Source organism: Symphalangus syndactylus, chromosome 14 (assembly GCF_028878055.3).
Source record: "Symphalangus syndactylus isolate Jambi chromosome 14, NHGRI_mSymSyn1-v2.1_pri, whole genome shotgun sequence".
NCBI lineage: Eukaryota > Metazoa > Chordata > Mammalia > Primates > Hylobatidae > Symphalangus > Symphalangus syndactylus.
In genome coordinates this window covers 107978702-107998354 of record NC_072436.2, presented here as the reverse complement: position 1 = coordinate 107998354, position 19653 = coordinate 107978702, and the positions used below count along the sequence as shown (strand labels likewise).

At 47.1% G+C, this 19653-nt stretch overlaps 1 protein-coding gene across 21 annotated transcripts in view; it reads left to right on the top strand.

Moving 5' to 3' along the window:
* The first annotated feature begins 781 nt into the window (after window positions 1-781).
* Window positions 782-19653, top strand: part of CLEC16A (C-type lectin domain containing 16A) — a 240763-nt gene continuing 221891 nt past the window's right edge. For 15 of the 21 annotated variants that reach the window (XR_010115778.1, XM_063618182.1, XM_063618180.1 and 12 more), the window contains exons 1-3: window positions 803-1056; window positions 14038-14166; window positions 19004-19137. Coding sequence is in view for 20 of the 21 variants with exons in the window: in XM_063618182.1 (XP_063474252.1) it covers window positions 977-1056; window positions 14038-14166; window positions 19004-19137 (343 nt within the window). In the remaining variant the exon portion in view is untranslated. Of the gene's footprint in view, window positions 1057-14037; window positions 14167-19003; window positions 19138-19653 lie in introns of those variants that run through there. The other 6 variants (XM_055242568.2, XM_055242566.2, XM_055242565.2 and 3 more) reach the window with 2 other exon arrangements.

Sequence of the window (19653 nt, the reverse complement as noted above, 5' to 3'; positions counted from 1 at the left end):
GAAGTTAGATATATTCTGGCTCATGCAGAAAGTTGGGTGTTTCCTTTTTCATTTTAATGTGGTACTTTGGGAAATAGCATGAATTCTGGGTGAAGTCCAGACGAATCCTCTGGAAGTACAAAATGTTCAGTTTGGTGCATTGTTGCTTCCAGGCTTTTCCAACACACACACACACACACACACACACACACACACACACACTTAATTGAAGTGGAAAAAGAAAAAAGGCTGTCAGGACAAATAAGGTTGTTATCTAGTTAGTGCCGTTTTGGTTTATAAAGGGAATGAAAAATAAGGGTGCATGCGTGGATATTAACCTTGGTTTTGCCACTTATTAACTGCATGATCTTGTGTAAGTCAACCTCTCAGTGATTCGGTTTCCTTGATGATAAAATAGGTTTGATAATAGTACCCAATTCATAGGATGGTTGTGAAAATTAAATACCTTAATATGTAAAGCCCTTAGGACAGTGGCTTTGCATAGTATACACCATCCAACACTATTCTTATTCTTATTAGAAATCTAATAATTGTTACTACAGTGGTGACTTTCCTTGACCCATCTTCGCCGATTCCTTCACCGGGACTGCGCCCAAAGCTTCCAAATCCCGCCCACCCGGACGATTCTGCGGTCGCTCCTCCTCTCGCCCCGCCTTTTCTGGATGGCCGTAGGCCCTCGGTTGCGGGATGCATGCCGGGCCTTGTAGTCCATTCGCGGAGTCCTGCCGCTGAAGGCCTCGCGGGTGAACTGCATTTCCCAGCGTCCCACGCGGCGGCGGCCGTAAAGCGCGACCGTCGAACGGCCGGTTCCGGCTGAATGTCAGTGCTGGGCTGTGGGCCGGGGAGGAAGGCGGCTGGCGGTTCCTCCACCACCTCCGCCGCCGCATCCTCCGCTTATGCTACCGCCGCGGGCGCTGGGCCGCTCTGCTGGTCGGGCATGAGACCGTGAGACGAGAGACGGGTCGGGGCCGCCGACATGTTTGGCCGCTCGCGGAGCTGGGTGGGCGGGGGCCATGGCAAGTCTTCCCGCAACATCCACTCCTTGGACCACCTCAAGTGAGTGTGGGGGGCGTAGCGGGAGGCCGCGGGGCTGGACAGGGAGACGGGGGCGCCGAGCTCCGGGTCGGGGCTCTAGGAGGCGTGAGAGCGGCGGCGAAGGGCGCCCGGGGAAGCCCGTGTGGTGGTTAAGAGCGAGGGCTCGGGAGTCAGGGCGCCTGGGTTCGAACCCTGACCCCGTCGCTCTTGGCTGTGTGACCTTGGACAAGTCGCTTAATTTCAGAGTCTCCGTATCCCCACCTGTAAAGCGAGAGGATGCGATTTCAGTTTATGGACACAGACTTGTTCTTGATGGTGTCCACCAAGTTTCCTGGCGAGGTATTTCTTAAACTGAACAGCTTAGGGTGTCAAAGGCCTGGGTCCTGGAGTCGGGCAGATCTGGGTGCGAATCTATCTGTGTGAATATAGGCCTCAGGTTCCCCACTTGTAAAAAGAGTAGAGTAACAGCACCTGCTTCCTGCCATTGTGTTGAGGGTTGGTTGGATAAGGGAATGAACGTTAAGCTCAGAACACGTACAATTGCTTAATAAACGGCATTAATTATTAAAAAAGAACAGATTATTTTCCGAGGGGAGTCTAAGCTGGGGGCATGCACGCTGAGACCCAGGATTTTGGGGCGAGTGGGGAGGATGATGAAAAGTAGAGACCTCTGAGGAGGGAGTGACTCTAAGCTCTGGGGGAGGACAGGGGGCAAATAGGGTCTTGGGACCAGGAGTGCAGAAATTAAGAGGCTGGCTTTGCAGCCACACCTGCGTTCGAATCCTGACACCACCATTTACTGGCTGTGTGACCTTGGGCAAATTACTTCACCTCTCTGAGCCTCCAGATCCCCATTTGCAAATGGGGATCGTGAACATTGTAATGGAAATGGAAGGTGACTGACCCAGTAGTTACGTAGTAGGTGGCCAGTAGTGGTAGCTGTGTTTATTATCAGCTCAGCAAGGCCTTCCCGGACCACCCTAACTAACGTGCTCCCCACATCCCAATTCGTATCCATCACATTTTTCACTTGCTTTCATTGAGTGCTTCTCCACTCTCTGCAATTATTCTTTATTTTTTATTTATGCTTATTTTCTGTCTCCTGTTAAACTGGCACTTCAGGAGGGCAGAGACTGCTTGGTTTGTTCACAGTTGTATTCCCAGCATCTAGTACTCCTCTCTGCTTACTTAAAGAGTGGAAAAATGAATGATTGAACTGGGGAGAGGTGAAGAGCATGCAGGCCAAGACCCAGGATTTGGGGGCAGGTGTGGAGGATGATGAAAAATAGAGATCTCTATGAAGGGAAAGGCTTTAGGGAGAGAAATGACGGGGATGCTGAAGAGGGGAGTAGACAAACCTTCAGTGTCAAGAAATAGGCAGGTTTCCAGAGGGAGATCTGAGACTACTAATGGGAAAGAAGGAGGATAGGGTTAGGTATATGGTGGGAAGTAGTGGAAGGGAGACGGGGCTGTGGGAAGGATTGGTGGGAGGGAATTAGATAGGGACTTCTCATGTGTCCCCGGGAGTGGGGTAGGAGTAGTGGCAGGGCCGCAGTTCTCAGCTGTGACCTTTCTAGCATGGAGCAGCATTTAGTAAACGTTTGTGAGTCTTGAAGAGTGGGGAGCAGGAGGGTTCACTATGTGGTGAGGGGCACTTTTAGAGCAGGAGGTGGTGAGAGAAGACAGGGGTAGGAAAGAGGCCCAGGACAAGGATGGGGTGGGTAGGGGGGCGGGGATCTTAGATGGGAGGGCAGCTGGCCGGGAAAGGGAGTGGTTGAAGGATTTCAGGAATTTATCGAGTGGGCGGAGGTGGCGGAGGAGGGGAGGGGAGTTACCCAGAGGAGGTTGGGCCTCTTGCCGGCATCCAGGTACCTCCAGGCTCTCACCTAACTCTGCTTAACTCTAGCCCTTTTAAATTACCTTAATTTATTAAGTTATCGAATGCGTTATTCTGTACCGGGTATTTGCTAAGGACTTCCTGTGTGTTATTTCCCTTAGTCCTCACAAGTCTGTGAGTTACAGGAACCGTTATTGTTTCCATTTTAAGGAAGTGGAAACTAAGGTTCAAGGGGCTTCGGTGACTTGCCCCAAGGTGTCGGCAGCTGAAGGGTAGCAGAGGCAGGATTTGACTCCTGAGCTTGTACTCATTGTACTGTCTTTCTGAATAAAACTTCCCGATAAGTCTGTTTGAGAACACTTTTGACTTGGCTGAGTCTCATCACCAATGGGGCATCTTTGCCAGCCAGCAGGGAATGGTAAACGGTCTCTGGTTCCTTTGCAGTATCCTGGGAACTGCCTGGGTTCATTGTTTAGATCACATGTCTATCGGATGCTTCTTTGGAAACCCGAGTTGCCTGCCCTGAATCGGGCAGATCAGCTTAATCCATATTACAGCCGCAAGAACCTGAGATTTGTGTATTGGTGGGGGGGTTAGAAGAGCCCCCAGTGACTTGGAAAAGAGTGCTGTAAACAGCCGGTGCCCACGCTGGGGCTTGCGCCACTCTGCATTTGGCTGTTAGTAAACGTCTTGGGTCTTGGGTACAGAACAGCTCATTCCCTGAGGGAGTTTGCAGGCTGCTGGGGGAGACAGCTGTAGAGCCAGTGACTGTACAGTGTGACAAGTGCTGAGATCGCCATGGACCCAGGGTTCTGTGGGAACCCTTCTTGGGAGCTTTCTGGAGGAGACAACACCAACGCGGGTTCTCCAAGAACGAACAGAAGCCACCACGGGCAGGCAGCAGGGGCGGGAGGCGGAGCACTGTGACCAGGACCCTGGGGGTTTTGTGGCATGTCCAGGTGGGGGCTGATAGCTGTGGGAAACAAGGCTGGAAGTGGGAAGGGGCTTGGGATTTATCTGATACTTCGGGTGACCAGCTATCCTGGTTTGCCTGGGCTGAGGAGTTTCCCAGGATATGGGACTTTCAGTGCTAAAACTGGGAAAGTCCTGGACAAACTAGTATAAACTGGTCACCCTACCAGTGACAAGTGACAGTTCCTAATACACTCTTGCCTTGAACTAGGGCAGTATGGATGGAGAGGAAAAGTTTAAGATAGTTAAAATAATTTATTTTATTATTATTATTATTTTTTAAATACACAAGGCATCTGGAAACCCTCTTTTTTTCTTTCTTTCTTTTTTTTTTTTTTTTTTTGAGATAGAGACTGGCTCTGTTACCCAGGCTGGAGTGTAGTGGTGCGATCTCAACTCACTGCAAGCTCCACCTCCTGGGTTCACGCCATTCTCCTGCCTCAGCCTCCCGAGTAGCTGGGACTACAGGCGCCTGCCACCACGCCTGGCTAATTTTTTGTATTTTTAGTAGAGACGGGGTTTCACCGTGTTAGCCAGGATGGTCTGGATCTCCTGACCTTGTAATCCGCCCACCTCGACCTCCCACAGTGCTGGGATTACAGGCGTGAGCCACTGCGCCCGGCCTAGATTTTACTTTTTTAGAACAGTTTGAGATTTACAGAAAGTTTGAGAAGATTGCACAGAGAGCTGGAAACTGTTTTTAGCTTCATTATTCTTTGTAACACTCCCAGCTTGCAAACTGGAAAGGAATTTTCCTGTTAGGGTTTTACTTTTGCTAAATGGTAGAAAACTTCCTATCTGTGGTCTCTGTCTACTGAACTGAGTTAGTGATTTCGCTCAGGCAGATTGCAGTAGTCAAGAGGTTATTTGCTACACACCATGGATGGTTTATTGTCCAGATTAGTGGCAAGGCTGTGACATTGACTGACAAATGTCCACCACCAAGCGGAAGCCTGAGTGTTGGAATCATTTGAGTGCTACTGAAACATCGTCTTTACCAGGGACTGCAAGTCTGCGGCTGGTAGAAATTGGTCGTTTTTGTATTGTGGCCTTCATTCTGGTCCACTTTGTGTGGGGGTCAAGATTTTTGGTTCCAGTGACAGAAGCCCAGCTAGAATTGCCTTAAGCCTCAAATGGATTGAATAGCTCCTGTCACTGAATGGTCTGTCCCCGCTCAACCATGGCTGAATCCAGGCGTTTGGAGCCATCAGAAGTCGGCCTTTTTCTACCTTTCAGCTCCACCTTTTTCCTGTTAGTGTGGTTTTCAGGCAGGCTGCAGGCTTACATCATATCAGCTTAGCATTCCTGGGGAAGAAGAGAGCTTCTTTCCTCAATATTGCCAGCAGAAGACCAGAATTGAGTATCCCTGGGCCAACAAGGTCTCATGCCACCCCTGAACTGTCACTCTGGCCAAAGGTATAGGGGGATCTGATGGGCCATTCCCCACTCATATTTCCTTCCCTGGAGCAAGAGTGGGATGAGCTCCACTCAAGCTAGTGGAAGAGAATGAGAGAAAAGGGTGGTTCCCCATGGGATAATCAGGGGTTATTGCCCAAAGAAGGCAGGGAATGGATCCATGGCAGGTAGACAGACGCACACCTACTCTTGGTGGCACTGACAGTGTTAGAGCTTGGGGTACAATATTGCCATGTTGATTTTCTTAAAATATCGTCTTCACCATGCCACACATTATGGGTCCTAGGCTCCCACTATGTCACGTCTAAGTTCTTCCAGGCCTTCCCACCATCTAGTTTGGGAGCACAGGGAGTCAGGAACATCCTTGGTAGGCAGACGCTGTTTAAGTGGAGACCTACAGGGTGAGTAGTTGTTACCAGGCAGCGGGGTGTCAGGTGGAAGGAAGGATGTTTCAGGCAGAGGAAAAGGCATTTGAGAAAGCCTAGTGGGGCAAGGGGAGCAGTGCACATTGGCAGAACTCACGTGGTTCAGCAGGGGAGTGTTCACTGGGCGAAGAGGGGGTGAGGACCCAAGCTCAGAGCCATGCTTGGGAGAGTCTCCAGAGGCCAGTTACCCTGGGGCCCTGTAAATCACTTTGAGGAATTCAGACTATGAGTGAGAACAGTAGGGAGCCGCTGAAGGTTTTTTAACCACAGAAAGGCTGTGGTCTGGCTGAAGCTGGCGGAATGGATTGGAGGAGGGGCAGACTGGAGGTGGTGTGTTGGGGGGGCGGGGGGACGGGGGGCAGGGGCGCTGCTGCCGTCCCTGGGGAGTTATGGCAGCGGCTCCCATCATCCAGGCGTATCTCCTGTTGCTGGTCCACTCACACACACCCCTCGCCTGCCCACTTGAGCTCCCCTGCTCTTTTCTTCCTGCCCATCCAAATCCCTAGCTCTATCCCGAAAATGCCAGTTCTTCCCTAAAAATTGCCCTGGTGACTTCAGCCAACAAGAGTTTTGCTGTCTTCTCTAACTTCTCCTGTGCCTGTTCACACTGTCCCACACAGTTAACACGTTATTATATACTTCTCATCACCAAACAGCAGGTCGGCTGTGAGCTCCTCTATGTTCTTAAAGTTTCATACCGGCCTTGAGTTAGACCCTCAGGAAGCTGGCCGGGGCTCCTGTCCTTTGGCTATCAGACATTGTCTTCCTTTGTTACATATGTTTTTCTTGTTTTCTCCCAATTTGAACATAAGCATCATGAAAGCCTGTATGGCTTGTTCAGCTGGGTACTGGGATGCCAGCACAGGACGTGGCAGATAGTAAGCAATCAACAAATATTTGTCACAGGTTGAACAAGAGGCGGACCTCTGTTTTCAGAAAAGGCCAGTCTTTTCCCAACAACTGCTTGTTCTCCCCAGTTTAGTCACAGCACCTGTGCCAGAGCCATGACTTTCTGTAGGGCTAAAAGCCCTGCCTACACCCTACACATCCCCGGCCCAGCCTCACTTGCCGGCCCTGTTTGACATCTTTGGGGGATGATTCACCAGGGGATGCGCAGCCTGTGAACACCTTCTCTAATCCTCTAGCCTGATTCCACCCTGCGTGAAGCTTCTCCTCGTCCTGCTGGCCAGAAGGCTGAACACTGACCAGATGGCGGTTTTCAGGGCACAGAGTGGGACACACTGGGGAACGTCTGCAGGGCCTCTGCCCGAGTGCTGAACAGGCCAGACAGACACAGGCTCTGTGTCTCCCATCCCTCTACCACACCTGAGACATTGTTATTTGGAGCTGTGTGGACACTGGGGGGTAAATTTCTAACCCCCAGACCTCCTATCATTCTGCTTATCCTTTCTCATTCCCCAGCTTGCAAATATACATTTCAAAATCCTGAAAGAGGAGCATCCTAATAAGCGCATTATGGTGCAAGGCATAGCACGTGCAGAAAATGCTGTCACTGAAATGAACTTGGACCTCGTATTCCTATCTCTGAAATGGACTGAATTGCTCATTTTTGAAGGAGATGGGACTTTCTTAACTGTAGTGGTTTAACCTGTGAAATCAGTGACTTGAGAAAGCAGAGGCTATTGAGGCGAGGTTTGTTTACGTCTATCATCCTTGGTGATGCACCTCGAGTGTGTTGGTTGCAGTTTCTCTTCTCCAGGCATTTCAAACTGTGAAGCTCGTCTGTCGGTGGAGAGGTGGCTAACAGGCAGAGCTCGGCTATTGAGACTGCATCTGCAGAGCTCCTGTTGGGGACATGAGAATACTGGCTCTTTTCCAGACAAATGGGAGTTAGAGCCCTTTATAAGGACTTTCCATGAGATCTGATAGTATTTTCATGCCTTTTTGGTTTATCGATTTGGTGTTGTTTTATTTATTTTATTTTATTTTTGTATGTTAGGCATTCATAACCTCATGTAAATTCTTGGCCAATAAAATTGTTGCTTACTTCATGGTTTGCATTTCTGTAGTCCTAGAAGGGTCATAATCACGGGGTCTGGAGTTCAGTCTGCCTGGTTCTAACCTAGGCACCTCCTTTGCTGCCCCAGGGCCCTGGACAGGTGCCTCAGCTCCCAGAGCATCATCCCCAAAGGGTCAGTTGTTTCTGGGATTAAACGAAGCACGCAGACAGAGACTGGCAGTAATAGGAAGCTTCACCTGTTTTACTGAGGTAGCTACCTAGTTTGAGAAAAAACGTTATCATTGTAACAGTGGTTATCATTGTAAGAGAAACATTTTAATTTGCTGCCATTAAGTAGCAAGGTAATTATTCTGTCCTTTGAAACTTTTCTGAGATAAAGACACAGCTTTGCATACAAAGATGGTCATAGCAACATTGTTATCACTCTAACAATTAGGAATCTTAATGCCCTTCACAAGAGTTGCTACTGTGGTTGTCCTTTCAATGTCATACTGTGTAGCCATTACAGATACTTGCAAACAGTTTTCAATAACCAAAAAAAGTGCTTTTGTTTTAGCTGAGGTGGGAAATAAGATTGGCATGGAAATGGATAATGCAACATGACCTCAACTAAGTAAATATCCATAGCAAAGACAAAGACCCAAGGAAATAGATTGCAACTGCAGCAGCAGTCATCCCTAGGCACCACGGCTGCTATTTCTCTTTCATTGTCAAAGTTTCCAGCCTCTCTAAAGTGAATGTTACATTTATAATCAGAAGGTTATTAAAATGGGCCGGGCATGGTGGATCACGCCTGTAATCCCAGCACTTTGGGAGGCCAAGGCAGGCAGATCACTTGAGGTCAGGAGTTCAAGACCAGCCTGGCCAACATGGCCAAACCCCATCTCTACTAAAAGTACAAAAATTAGCTGGGCATGGTGGCCTCCACCTATAAACTCAGCTACCTGGGAAGCTGAGGTAGGAGAATCGCTTGAACCTAAGAGGCAGAGGCTGCAGTGAGCCGAGATCACGCCACTGCACTCCAGCCTGACGACAGAGCAAGACTCCATCTTAAAAAACGACAACAACAACAAAAAGTTACTAAAATGTTTATGTCTCTGAGGTGGTTGAATTACCTAATCTTCCAAAACCCTGGAATTAGATACACCATTAAAACATTAAATCTTAATCCATTCAGCTTTTCCCCCCATTACATTCAAGCAAATGTATATTGAGTATCTCTTCCTAAAACATTGTGTAAAACGGTGTGCCAGGGCATTGTGGGACAGAAAGATGAGCAAGGTGAAGGTGTAACCCCCATTGAGCTTTGGAGCTTGCAGTCTAGTGGGTATTTCTATATACCAGCAAAAGACATTTAGAAAATGAATATTTCAAACAATATCATTTACAATAGCATAAAAAAATAGCGACTACCTAGGAGCAACTCTAACAACAGATCTGCAAGACTCCTGTCAAGTGAGCGTGGAAACAAATGCTGTAAATATCAGAATGTTACACTATTGTAAATATGTCAGTTCTCTCCAAATTTAGCCATAGATGTAGGGCAAGTCTAAGGAAATTTTAGCAGGTATTTTTGTGGAAATGAAGAAGGTGATTTTTAAATGTATACGGAAATTAAAAGGGCCAAGATTAGCCAATATTGAAAAACAGAAGGAAAGAAGTTGGAAGACTTAATTACCATATGGCAAGATTTATTGTAAAACTGCAGTAATCAGACAGTATGGTCTTGATACAAGGATAGACAAATAGATCAATGAAACTGGAGTATCCAGAATGAGACCCACACGGGTAGTCACCTGATTAATGACAATGGTGGCGCTGGAGTGCAGTAGAGAAGTGAGGGCCTTTTCTGTAAATGGTGCTGAGTCAAGTAGATTTCCATATAGAAAAAATTAATTTTGGCCAATACCTCATATCATACACAGAAATCAGTTCCAGATGTACTCAAAGTCAAAATATGAAGAGTAAAACAGTAACTTTGTTAGAAGTAAAAGGCATTTCCTTATAACCTTGGGGTAGGTAAGAACCTCTTAAGCTTGATACAAGAAACACCATCCAAGGGAAAGATTAATAAATTGAACTGCATTAAAATTAAGAACCTCTACTCACCTAAAGACCCAGTATAAAGGGAACGAAAAGGTAAGCCACCATCAGAGAAAGTATTTGCAATATTTATCTCCAGTAAAGGGTTTGTGGTCAGAGTATATAAAGAACTCTACCAAACAAGCAAGAAAAAGCCACACAGCCGAATTTTAAAAATGGGCAGGCTAGGTGCGGTGGCTCACGCCTGTAATCCCAACACTTTGGGAGGCCGAGGTACGTGGATCACGAGGTCAGGAGATCGAGACCATCCTGGCTAACACGGTGAAACCCCGTGTCTACTAAAAATACAAAAAAATTAGCCGAGCGTGATGGCGGGCACCTGAAGTCCCAGCTATTCGGAACGCTGAGGCAGGAGAATCGTGTGAACCTGGGAGGCAGAGCTTGCAGTGAGTGGAGATCGCAGCACTGCATTCCAGCCTGGGCGACAGAGCAAGACTGTGTCTCAAAAAGAGAAAAAGGGCAAAAGATTTGCACAGACACTTCACAAAAGAAGATATTCAAACAGTCCATAAACATATGAACAGGCGCCCACCTTCATTACTGCAAGAAAGCCCCCACGCAATATCACTACATACCCAGGAGATGGCGCCACCGACCAGGGCAAAGAACACCAAATATTGAGAGGCCAAGAAACAAATGGAATTCTTAGACCCTGCTTCCCGGTCACAGGTCTGTGGGCGAGCTACTGAACGTTGCCAAACCTCACTTGCTGTCTTGTCCTGTGCAGTGGCAACAGTGTGCACATCTTCACAGTACTGTGAGTCTGTAGGTCACATGAAGCCCTCACAGAGAACCAGGCACATGGGGGCTCCTAGAATCTTTTTTTCAGGACTTACCGCACTGCCCTCTCTGCCTATAAGGGCCTTCTGGTAGTTACTAGGCCTTTTTCCCAGAAATTATTTAATGAGGGCAACAATAACAATAGCTAGCACTTGTATCATACATAGTAACTGCCAAGTTAGTTATCTGTTATCTCCCAACACCACCAAAATAGGTAGATACTAAAGTATTCAGGTACCATTGCTGTTTACATTTTACAGGTGAGATAACTGAGGTGCACAGAGGGAAAGTAACCTGCTCAGGATCAACCAGCTAATACGTGATGGAGGTGTGCTCAGACCCAGGCATTGCAGTGCCTGTGATTAACCCTATGTTCTAACTATACCAGTGTTTGTAATTAACCATATATTCTAGTGCCTCTCAGGAAATACCAGACTTTCTCTACTTCCTGCTCTGGTTTCGCTGAACCTTCCCATCAAGACTCCTCCCCTGAAGCCCTCTTTCCCTGTTTGAATCTAGCCTGATCTCTTCTCTACCTTCCTGGAATATTCCTTGGATAATGTAGTAATAATGTGAATAACGGCCCCCACCACAATGACCATAATCTAATCACCATGGCAGCCGAGCCTGCTTCTGTTGAGCCCTTGCTCTGTGCCAGGCGCTGTGCTCGGCTCTTTCTGTGCATGGTCACGTTGCCTCTCTGGAACAACCCAGTGAGGAAGCCTTGACTGTTTCCACCACTGTGTAGAATCTGAGCTGCAGAGAGGTGAAGCACCTTGTCCAAGGCCACAGTTAGGAGGTGGCAGGGCCAGAGGTCAAGCCCAAGTCTGTCTGCCAGACTCCAAAGCCTGACCTCTTCACCAGAGCTCTGCTCTGTCACTTGCCGTGTCTGGCATTTGCACCTCTGGCTATGTTCAGTCGTGTATGCTTTCATCTAAGTTATGTTTACAAAGACCATCCCCTGCCCCATTCAGCATTTATTGAACACCTGCTGTGTATCAGACATTTGGAGTGTATTGGGGTCACTAAGATCAATAAGGTGATGGTGCTGACCTTGAGGAGCTCAGGTCTAGTAAGGGAGGCAGATGTTTGCAAATGAGGGTGGGCTGTGCGGTAGCAAATGTGTGTGGGTACAGAGGTGCCAGTGAGGAGGGAACAATTAAATCCACCTGGGAGGGGGGCATGGGGAAAGCTTTACCAAGAGATGTCCGAGCTGGGTTTTGAAATGTAAGTAAGAGTTTGTTGGTTGACAAGGACAGCAACGTCATTCTAAGCAGAAAGCCCCATCAATTGAAGTCATGTGGTCCTAAAGAATTTAAAATTTCCTCTTCTTGTTGGGGATCTTCAGAGCAGACCCACCCACCTAAGCCACCATCTCCCATTGACCAGGAGTATGATGTGTGATGCTAATAGATGTACACGGAAGAGAAGAGGGAGAATCTGCCCTTCTCCCACATTGCCAACAATGTCTTGTCACTGGTAGGGTGTTGGGCACATGGGGGCCTGCGTGGAGAGTGTCACTGATGGCCACAGCTGGAGTGGTGTGGTGACTGTCAAACTTCAGTGGGATTGGGGCCCTGCACCAAAAGTCCAATTCAGTGGGTCTGGGACAACTTACAGAGGTGATTCTGATGCAGGATGCCTGGGAACTGCAATTTGGAAAACTCTGCTGTTTGAAACTCTTGGGGAAGATGCACTTGAGGCAAGATGAAGATGTAGATTTGGGAGTGGGTCCTCCAATGATTCATCCCAGGGTGGTTCAAGTGCTGTTTGAGTTACATAATTATAGAAGGAAACTGGACCCATGCCCCCTCCCGCAGCCTCGTTGATAGATTTGGGTACAAATGGTTGAGGATTTGTGTTTTTTGAAGGCTCCTCTAATTACTGCATATTAAAAATTACATGCAATTTCTAATAAATTAATTAAATGCTTGATTATACTAGGTCTTTAAAGCATAACAAACAGTAACAGTATTCATAAATAAACCCTAGCCCCTTTAAATAGCAGATTGTTCTTTATTGTTTCATCTTCAAGCTGCTTCCTCTTTATGTCTTACCCGTTTTTAGAGATTATAGATGGGACAATCCTGTCTAGACCTTTCCTTCCCTGCTCTCACCAGACCCCCAGCCCTGAAAACTGAAGTTGGCCATAAAAGAAATCAGGAGGGGAGGGCACTTTTCCTGAGTCACTTCCTCTTGGTGTCTGCTTTTCCTTCTCAAGCCTGAGCTCCCTTGACAGGTGAAGTTACCTGGGGCTGTGGGCCCTGGAGAAGCCGTCTTAAAAGCCGTGCCTGGTGGCACTCCCGGGGCATCCAGCCCCCAGGCTTCTGGTCCCCGCACTGCTCAGGACTGGCCTCGGTGATTCTTTTGGTCTCCCCCACCAGCAAAGAGGCCGTGAGGACTGGATGGTGTCTACCTGTCTCTGCTCCAGCACCTGGCATTCAGGACTGTTTAGGTAGATGAAGTACAGCACCATACCCTCTCCGCCCTTATTTATTTATTTGTTTGTTTGTTTGTTTATTTATTTATTCTCGCTCTGTCACCCAGGCTAGAATGCAATGGTGCGATCTCAGCTCACTGCAACCTCCACCTCCCAGGTTCAAGCAATTCTGCCTGCCTCAGCTTCCGGAGTAGCTGGGATTACAGACTTCCGCCACCACGCCCAGCTAATTTTTGTATTTTTAGTAGAGACGGGGTTTCACCATGTTGACCAGGCTGGTCTTGAGCTCCTGACCTCAGGTGATCCACCCACCTCGGCCTCCCAAAGTGCTGGGATTACAGGCATGAGCCACCGCTCCCAGGCAGCCCATTTAACTCAGTGAATTTAACAATCTGTTCTCAGCAAATAAGACCATTGCCCTTGGGCTGCAAACCACCCAGATCATTTGAGCCATAAGTTCTGATGGGCTCACTGCACTTGAGAGGGATTGTGAGCATTACAAGGGGAATTGCATGTGATTTTTGCGCCAGCAACTGCTCTGGGACCCAGCCTTCCTAAGCTATGGCTCCATCTCTCTAAACCTCAACATTAGCCTGGCTGCAGGTCCCATGTTAGGCATCCAGCCTGAGCTGTATGTCCCCACTTGCTCTGAAGGCATCAACATCACGGGAAGCATGTGAAACAGGTGGCTACTTGCTCTTCTCTCAGTCCTGCTGAATCTGAATCTCCGAGGGGGCTCCAGGAGCCCCCACTTGATTCAGTTCTCCGGGTGATTCTGTTGCACACTGCAGTTTGAGAGTAGTTGACTTCAAGGGTTTGACGATTTTCTTGTCTCAGTCTGGGTTGGTGTGTCCTTAGTTTAACCCTTCAAAGCATTGTCTGCTATTTTTCTTGGGTTGTGAGTTACATCTAATCTGAATGGGAAATTGCATTACCCAAACCTGAAAAAGCATTGCTGTATTGTCTCCAGAATATTGCTAATGGTCATTGAACTTGGCTTGCATTTCAGTTGGTAACCTTTAATTTCCTTTTCTCTCATTTCTCTCAGGTATCTGTACCATGTTCTGACCAAAAACACCACAGTCACAGAACAGAACCGGAACCTGCTAGTGGAGACCATCCGTTCCATCACTGAGATCCTGATCTGGGGAGATCAAAATGACAGCTCTGTATTTGAGTAAGGGTTTCTAATGATTGCTGTTTTTTGGTTATTATTCTTTGAATGTTTTTCTAAATGTTTACTGTGAGTCATTCCAGATGATGTCAGGATTTGACGCTAGTTTGATCTTGCCTAGATATCTCTGTCTAGCTGTTAAAAAAAAAAAAAAAAAAAAAAATGCCCTTGAAGCACTATAGAAATGCAAGCCCAAAATGGGGAAGTTATGGAAATGAGTGTCTCTAGAAAACCTGAAAATGTCATGGGGAATTTTCCTCCAGGTTGTGTCTGTTTATTTTCCCAAAGGAAGGAGAACATGTCTGGTGGTTAGATTTGACATGAACAGAAGGCCTGTGGGGGAGTCACTAAGGGCTCCCAATTACCATGTTTACTGATGACCAGGCACAGGGCTGAGCTCCTGATGAGACAATCCAGCTAAGTTTCCCACGCACCCCATGGTAGAGGCCCTGTTGTTATCCCCTTTTTTGCTCAAGGTCACATAGCTGGTAAGCGGTGGAAAAGTGACACACACCCAGAATCTGTGAGGGGATCCCCCCACTCTTGTACTGCCTAGGTGAGCAGTCCTCAGCCAGGCTCTTCATCTCCCTAAGGCTCAGTTTCTTTACCTTTAAAGGACAGAGAAAAAGTTCTCTTTGTCTAGTGCCTGGTACAGGAATAAATGATAGCAAATGATAAAGACAGACGTGCCTCACTGGACAGTTAAAAAGCAAGGGCCGCCAGGCGCGGTGGCTCACACCTGTAATCCCAGTGCTTTGGGAGGCTGAGGCAGGAGGATCACTTGAGCCCAGGAGTTTGAGACAAGCCTGGGCAATGTACAGAGACCCTGTCTCTATGTATAATTAAAAAATTAGTCATGCATGGTTGTGTGTGCCTGTGGTCCCAGCTACTCAGAAGGTTGAGGTGGGAGGATTGCCTGAGCCCAGGAGGTCCAGGCTGCAGTGAGCCATGATGTTGCCACTGCACGCCAGCCTGGGTGGCAAGAGTGAGACCGTGTCTCAGAAAAAAAAAAAAAAAAAAAAAGCAAGGGCTGTTAACTGTGAACTACCTCCCTAATAGATCTGCCTTGATATCTTAGTGCAGAAGGATTTGGGACTGGGTTATGACAACCACCAAACATGGGTGGCTGGGTGTGTGTGTGTGCGCGTGTGTATCATAAATATTGAGGCCACTTTTAAAACTCATTTTTGAAAAGTAAAGGTGTTCTATTTTTAACCTGGTTTCTTATTAGATATCCGAATAAGAAGGATATTACCTTTTCATGGATTCAGACAGAGTTAGGCAGCACTGAGCAAGTTCCTGAATATAGGTTCAGGATAGCTTTACATTTTCATCGGTAAGGTTATCCAATAAAGCTACTTGTGGAGATGCAAACTCTTTAAAATGCAAACCTGTAAACACTGGCTATGATCTCCAAAGCAAAACATGTGAGTAATGGAAGTTGTGTTTATATACAGACCTAGCTTCCTTTAAGGATCCATGGGGAATTTTGTTTTGTTTTGTTTTGTGAGATGGAGTCTTGCTGTGTCATCCAGGCTGGAGTGCATTGGCGTGATCCCGGCTCACTGCAACCTCTGCCTCCCAGGTTCAAGCAATTCTCCTGCCTCAGCCTCTCAAGTAGTTGGGATTACAGGCACGCGCCACCACGTGGGGCTAATTTTTGTATTTTTAGTAGAGACAGTGGTTCGCCATGTTGGCCAGGCTGGTCTCAAAACTCCTGACCTCAGGTGATCCACCCGCCTCAGACTCCCTAAGTGCTGGAATTACAGGCGTGAGCCACCGTGCGCAGCTGGATTTTTTTTTTTTTTTTTTTTTTGAGACGGAGTCTCGCTCTGTCACCCAGGCTGGAGTGCAGTGGCGCAATCTCGGCTCACTGCAAGCTCCGCCTCCCGGGTTCACGCCATTCTCCTGCCTCAGCCTCTCCGAGTAGCTGGGACTACAGGCGCCAGCCACCACGCCCGGCTAATTTTTTTGTATTTTTAGTAGAGACGGGGTTTCACCGTGGTCTCGATCTCCTGACCTCGTGATCCGCCCGCCTCGGCCTCCCAAAGTGCTGGGATTACAAGCGTGAGCCACCGCGCCCGGCCTGGATTTTTTTTTTTTAAATACATTTTTGGAAATGAGAAGGACCCTTGGGTTAAAGATTAGAAACTGTGTCCCCCTTGACTAGAATGGACTTATTTTTTATTTTTAGAGACAGGTTCTTGCTGTGTTGCCAGGGCTGGTCTCAAACTCCTGAGCTCAAACGATTCTTCCTTCTCAGCCTCCCAAGGTGCTGGGATTACAGGCATGAGCTACTGCACCCTGCCTAGAATGGACCTGTCATTCTAGGTCCTAAGATGACACCCTGTCCATCTGTCATCTTAGAAAAGCTGCTGAGCTCTTAGGGTCTCCATGATTCTTAAACAGTTATCCAACAAAGTCCCTAAGAAAATTTTGTTTTTACTACATTTTAAAATTTTGGAATAATTTTAGATTTATAAAAAAGTTTCAAAGATAGTATAGAACGTTCCCGTTGTAAGTGTCTTACATTACTAGGGTGCACTGGGCAAAACTAAGAAACTGACATTGGTACAGTATTATTGAGTCAACTTCAGCCCCCATTTGGATTTTGCCAGTTTTTCATTAGTATCTCCTTTCTGTCCTAGGATCCCATCCATATTCCCACAGTACATTTGGTTGTCATATCTCCCCAGCCTCCTCTGATCTGTGACTCTTTTTTAGTCTTCCATTGTTTTTGCGACCCTGAAAGTTTTGAGAAATGCTGGCCAGGTCTCCTGTGGAATGTCCCCCAATCTGGGTTTGTCTCATGTTTTTCTCATGATTAAACTGGCAGTTAAGGGGAAGAAAGCTATAGGAGTAAAGTGCCCCTCTCATGTCATCATCACAGGGCATTCACGATGTCCACATGACATCCTGGTGATGTTACTTTTATCACCTGGTTAAGGTGCTGTCTGCCAGGTTTCTCTACTATAAAGCTACTCTCTTCTCTTTTCCCCACACTGTTCTTTAGAAGAGATCACCAAGTCTACCCCACCTTTTCATGATGAGGGGGTGGGGGTTAAGGTGTACCTTCTAGAAGGGGGCAGTATCTACATATATTATTTGAAATTCTTCTGCATGGAAGATTCATCTCTTCTCTCTCATTTATGCTGTCATTTGCTTATATTAATATGGACTCGTGGATATTTATTTATACTTTGGGCTATAATTCAGTATGTTGTTATTTTATTGCTCAAGTTGTTTCAGCTTTGGCTATTAGGAAGGAGCTCTTTCAGGCTGGTTCTTGTGTCCCCTTGATATGCTCTCTTCCTTTTGTTTTTTTGAGCACTTCTTACTTCCTGGTACTGTAAAATGCTCCAGTCCTACAATCACCCTTTTTTCCCGACGAGTTGCCCACTCCCCTATGGAGTTTTTAAAAATCTAGGTTCATGGATTTTATGCTAGACCTACTGAGTCAATCCCTGGGGCAAGATCTAGGTACAGGCATTTTAACAAGTTCCCAAGTTGGTCACAGTGCGGCAGTGAGTTTGCTGGTGGCCCTTAGGAGTCACTGATTTATGCAACTTGAACTGAAGGTAGACAAAATAGGCCAAATGACAGAAATACTCTGGAGGTCAACATGAATGGCATTTACAGGCAGATGGGCCTCCAAGTTGGAGAAGATTGTAAGAGTCTTTTTTAGGCCATTTAAATTTATTCATTTACCCATTCATGAATTCAGACAGAATCAGGCAGCACTGAGTAAGTTCCAGGCTCATGACCTCACTGCTGTGGAGATGCCAGACGAGGACAGAGAGGCACCCACAACTGAGTCAACCCGCAGGCACACCTCATTTCTTCCAAGTGTCCCATATGCAAGATTGTCTGGTGTTGGCTTGAGTACAGAGAACACATAACTAGAAACGTCATTCTCTTCCTTTAAAGAAAGGCACTGGATGGTCTCTTTCCTTTTCAAGACTGAAAGAGCCAACGTGTACTCCCAGAAGCCAGTGCCACTAGGCTGTGTGCAGACAAGTATCCGATACATAAGGAGAAAGGCAGAAACAGACCTGGGGATGGGTTAGTAGGGTTTCTCCACCACATCAGGACCTGTGTATTTCTTTCTAGTTATTTTCCCCTAGAACTTGACAATTTGGGAACCACAGTACATTTGGTTGTCGTATCTCCCCAGCCTTCTCTGTTCCGTGACTCTTTTTTAGTCTTCTGTTGTTTTTATGACCCTGAAAGTTTTGAGAAATGCTGGCCAGGTCTTCTGTGGAATGTCCCCCAATCTGGGTTTGTGTCGCTTTTCTCATGACTAAACTAGCAGTTAAGGGGAAGAAAACTGTAGGGGTAAAGCTTTTTGGGAACTTTTTTTTTTTTTTTTTGGCTCTGTCACCCAGGCTGGAGTGCAGTGGCCTGATCATATCTCACTGCAGCCTTGAACTCCTGGGCTCAAGCGATTCTCCCACCTTAGCCTCCTGAGTAGCTGGCACTTCAGGCATGCACCACCGCCTAATTTTTTTTTTCTTCTCTGTAGAGGCAGGGGTCTCGTTATTTTGTCCAGGCTGGGTCTTGAACTGGCCTCAAGCGATCATCCTGCCTCAGCCTCCCAAAGTACTGGGATTGCAGGCATGAGCCACTGTGCCCAGCTCTAAAACTCATTTAATACTCAGAATTATCTTATTCCTTTGCTGGGAATTCCAGCTGTGGCGGGTGACAGTGGGTGGCATGACCTGTGCAGATACCTTGGGGGAGAGGGGTGAATCTAATACTTGTGTTGTGAATGAAACCAGTTAATAATTTCTGTTTCCACATGTGGAAGCAAACCACTGATGCTTTTCCATTCCCTCCCCAGCTTCTTCCTGGAGAAGAATATGTTTGTTTTCTTCTTGAACATCTTGCGGCAAAAGTCGGGCCGTTATGTGTGCGTTCAGCTGCTGCAGACCTTGAACATCCTCTTTGAGAATATCAGTCACGAGACCTCACTTTGTAAGGACATTCCTTGGTATTTGCCTCTGTACTGCTGTGCATCTAGCAGGGTGAAGTTTGCCATGGTTTTCTGTGTCTGTGCTTACGATTAGTCGGCTCAGGCTATCTTAACGAAATACCATAGACTGAGTGGGTTAAACAATAGAGATTTGTTTTCTCACTGTTCTGGAGCATAGAAGTCCAAGATTGGCCAGGCATGGTATCTCATCCCTGTAACCCCAGCACCTTAGGAGGCCAAGGTGGGCAGACCACTTGAACTCAGGAGTTTGAGAACAGCCTGGACAACAAGGTGAAACCCCGTCTCTACAAAAAACCATAAAAATTAGCTGGGCGTGGTGGTGTGCACCTGTAGTCCCAGCTACTCAGGAGGCTGAGGCAGGAAGATTGCTTAAGTCAAGGAAGTCGAGGCTGCAGTGAGCCGTGATTGTACCACTGCACTCCAGCCTGGGTGACAGAGCAAGACCTTGTCTCCAACAAAAAAAAAAAAGTTCAAGATCAGGTTGCCATCAGGATTTG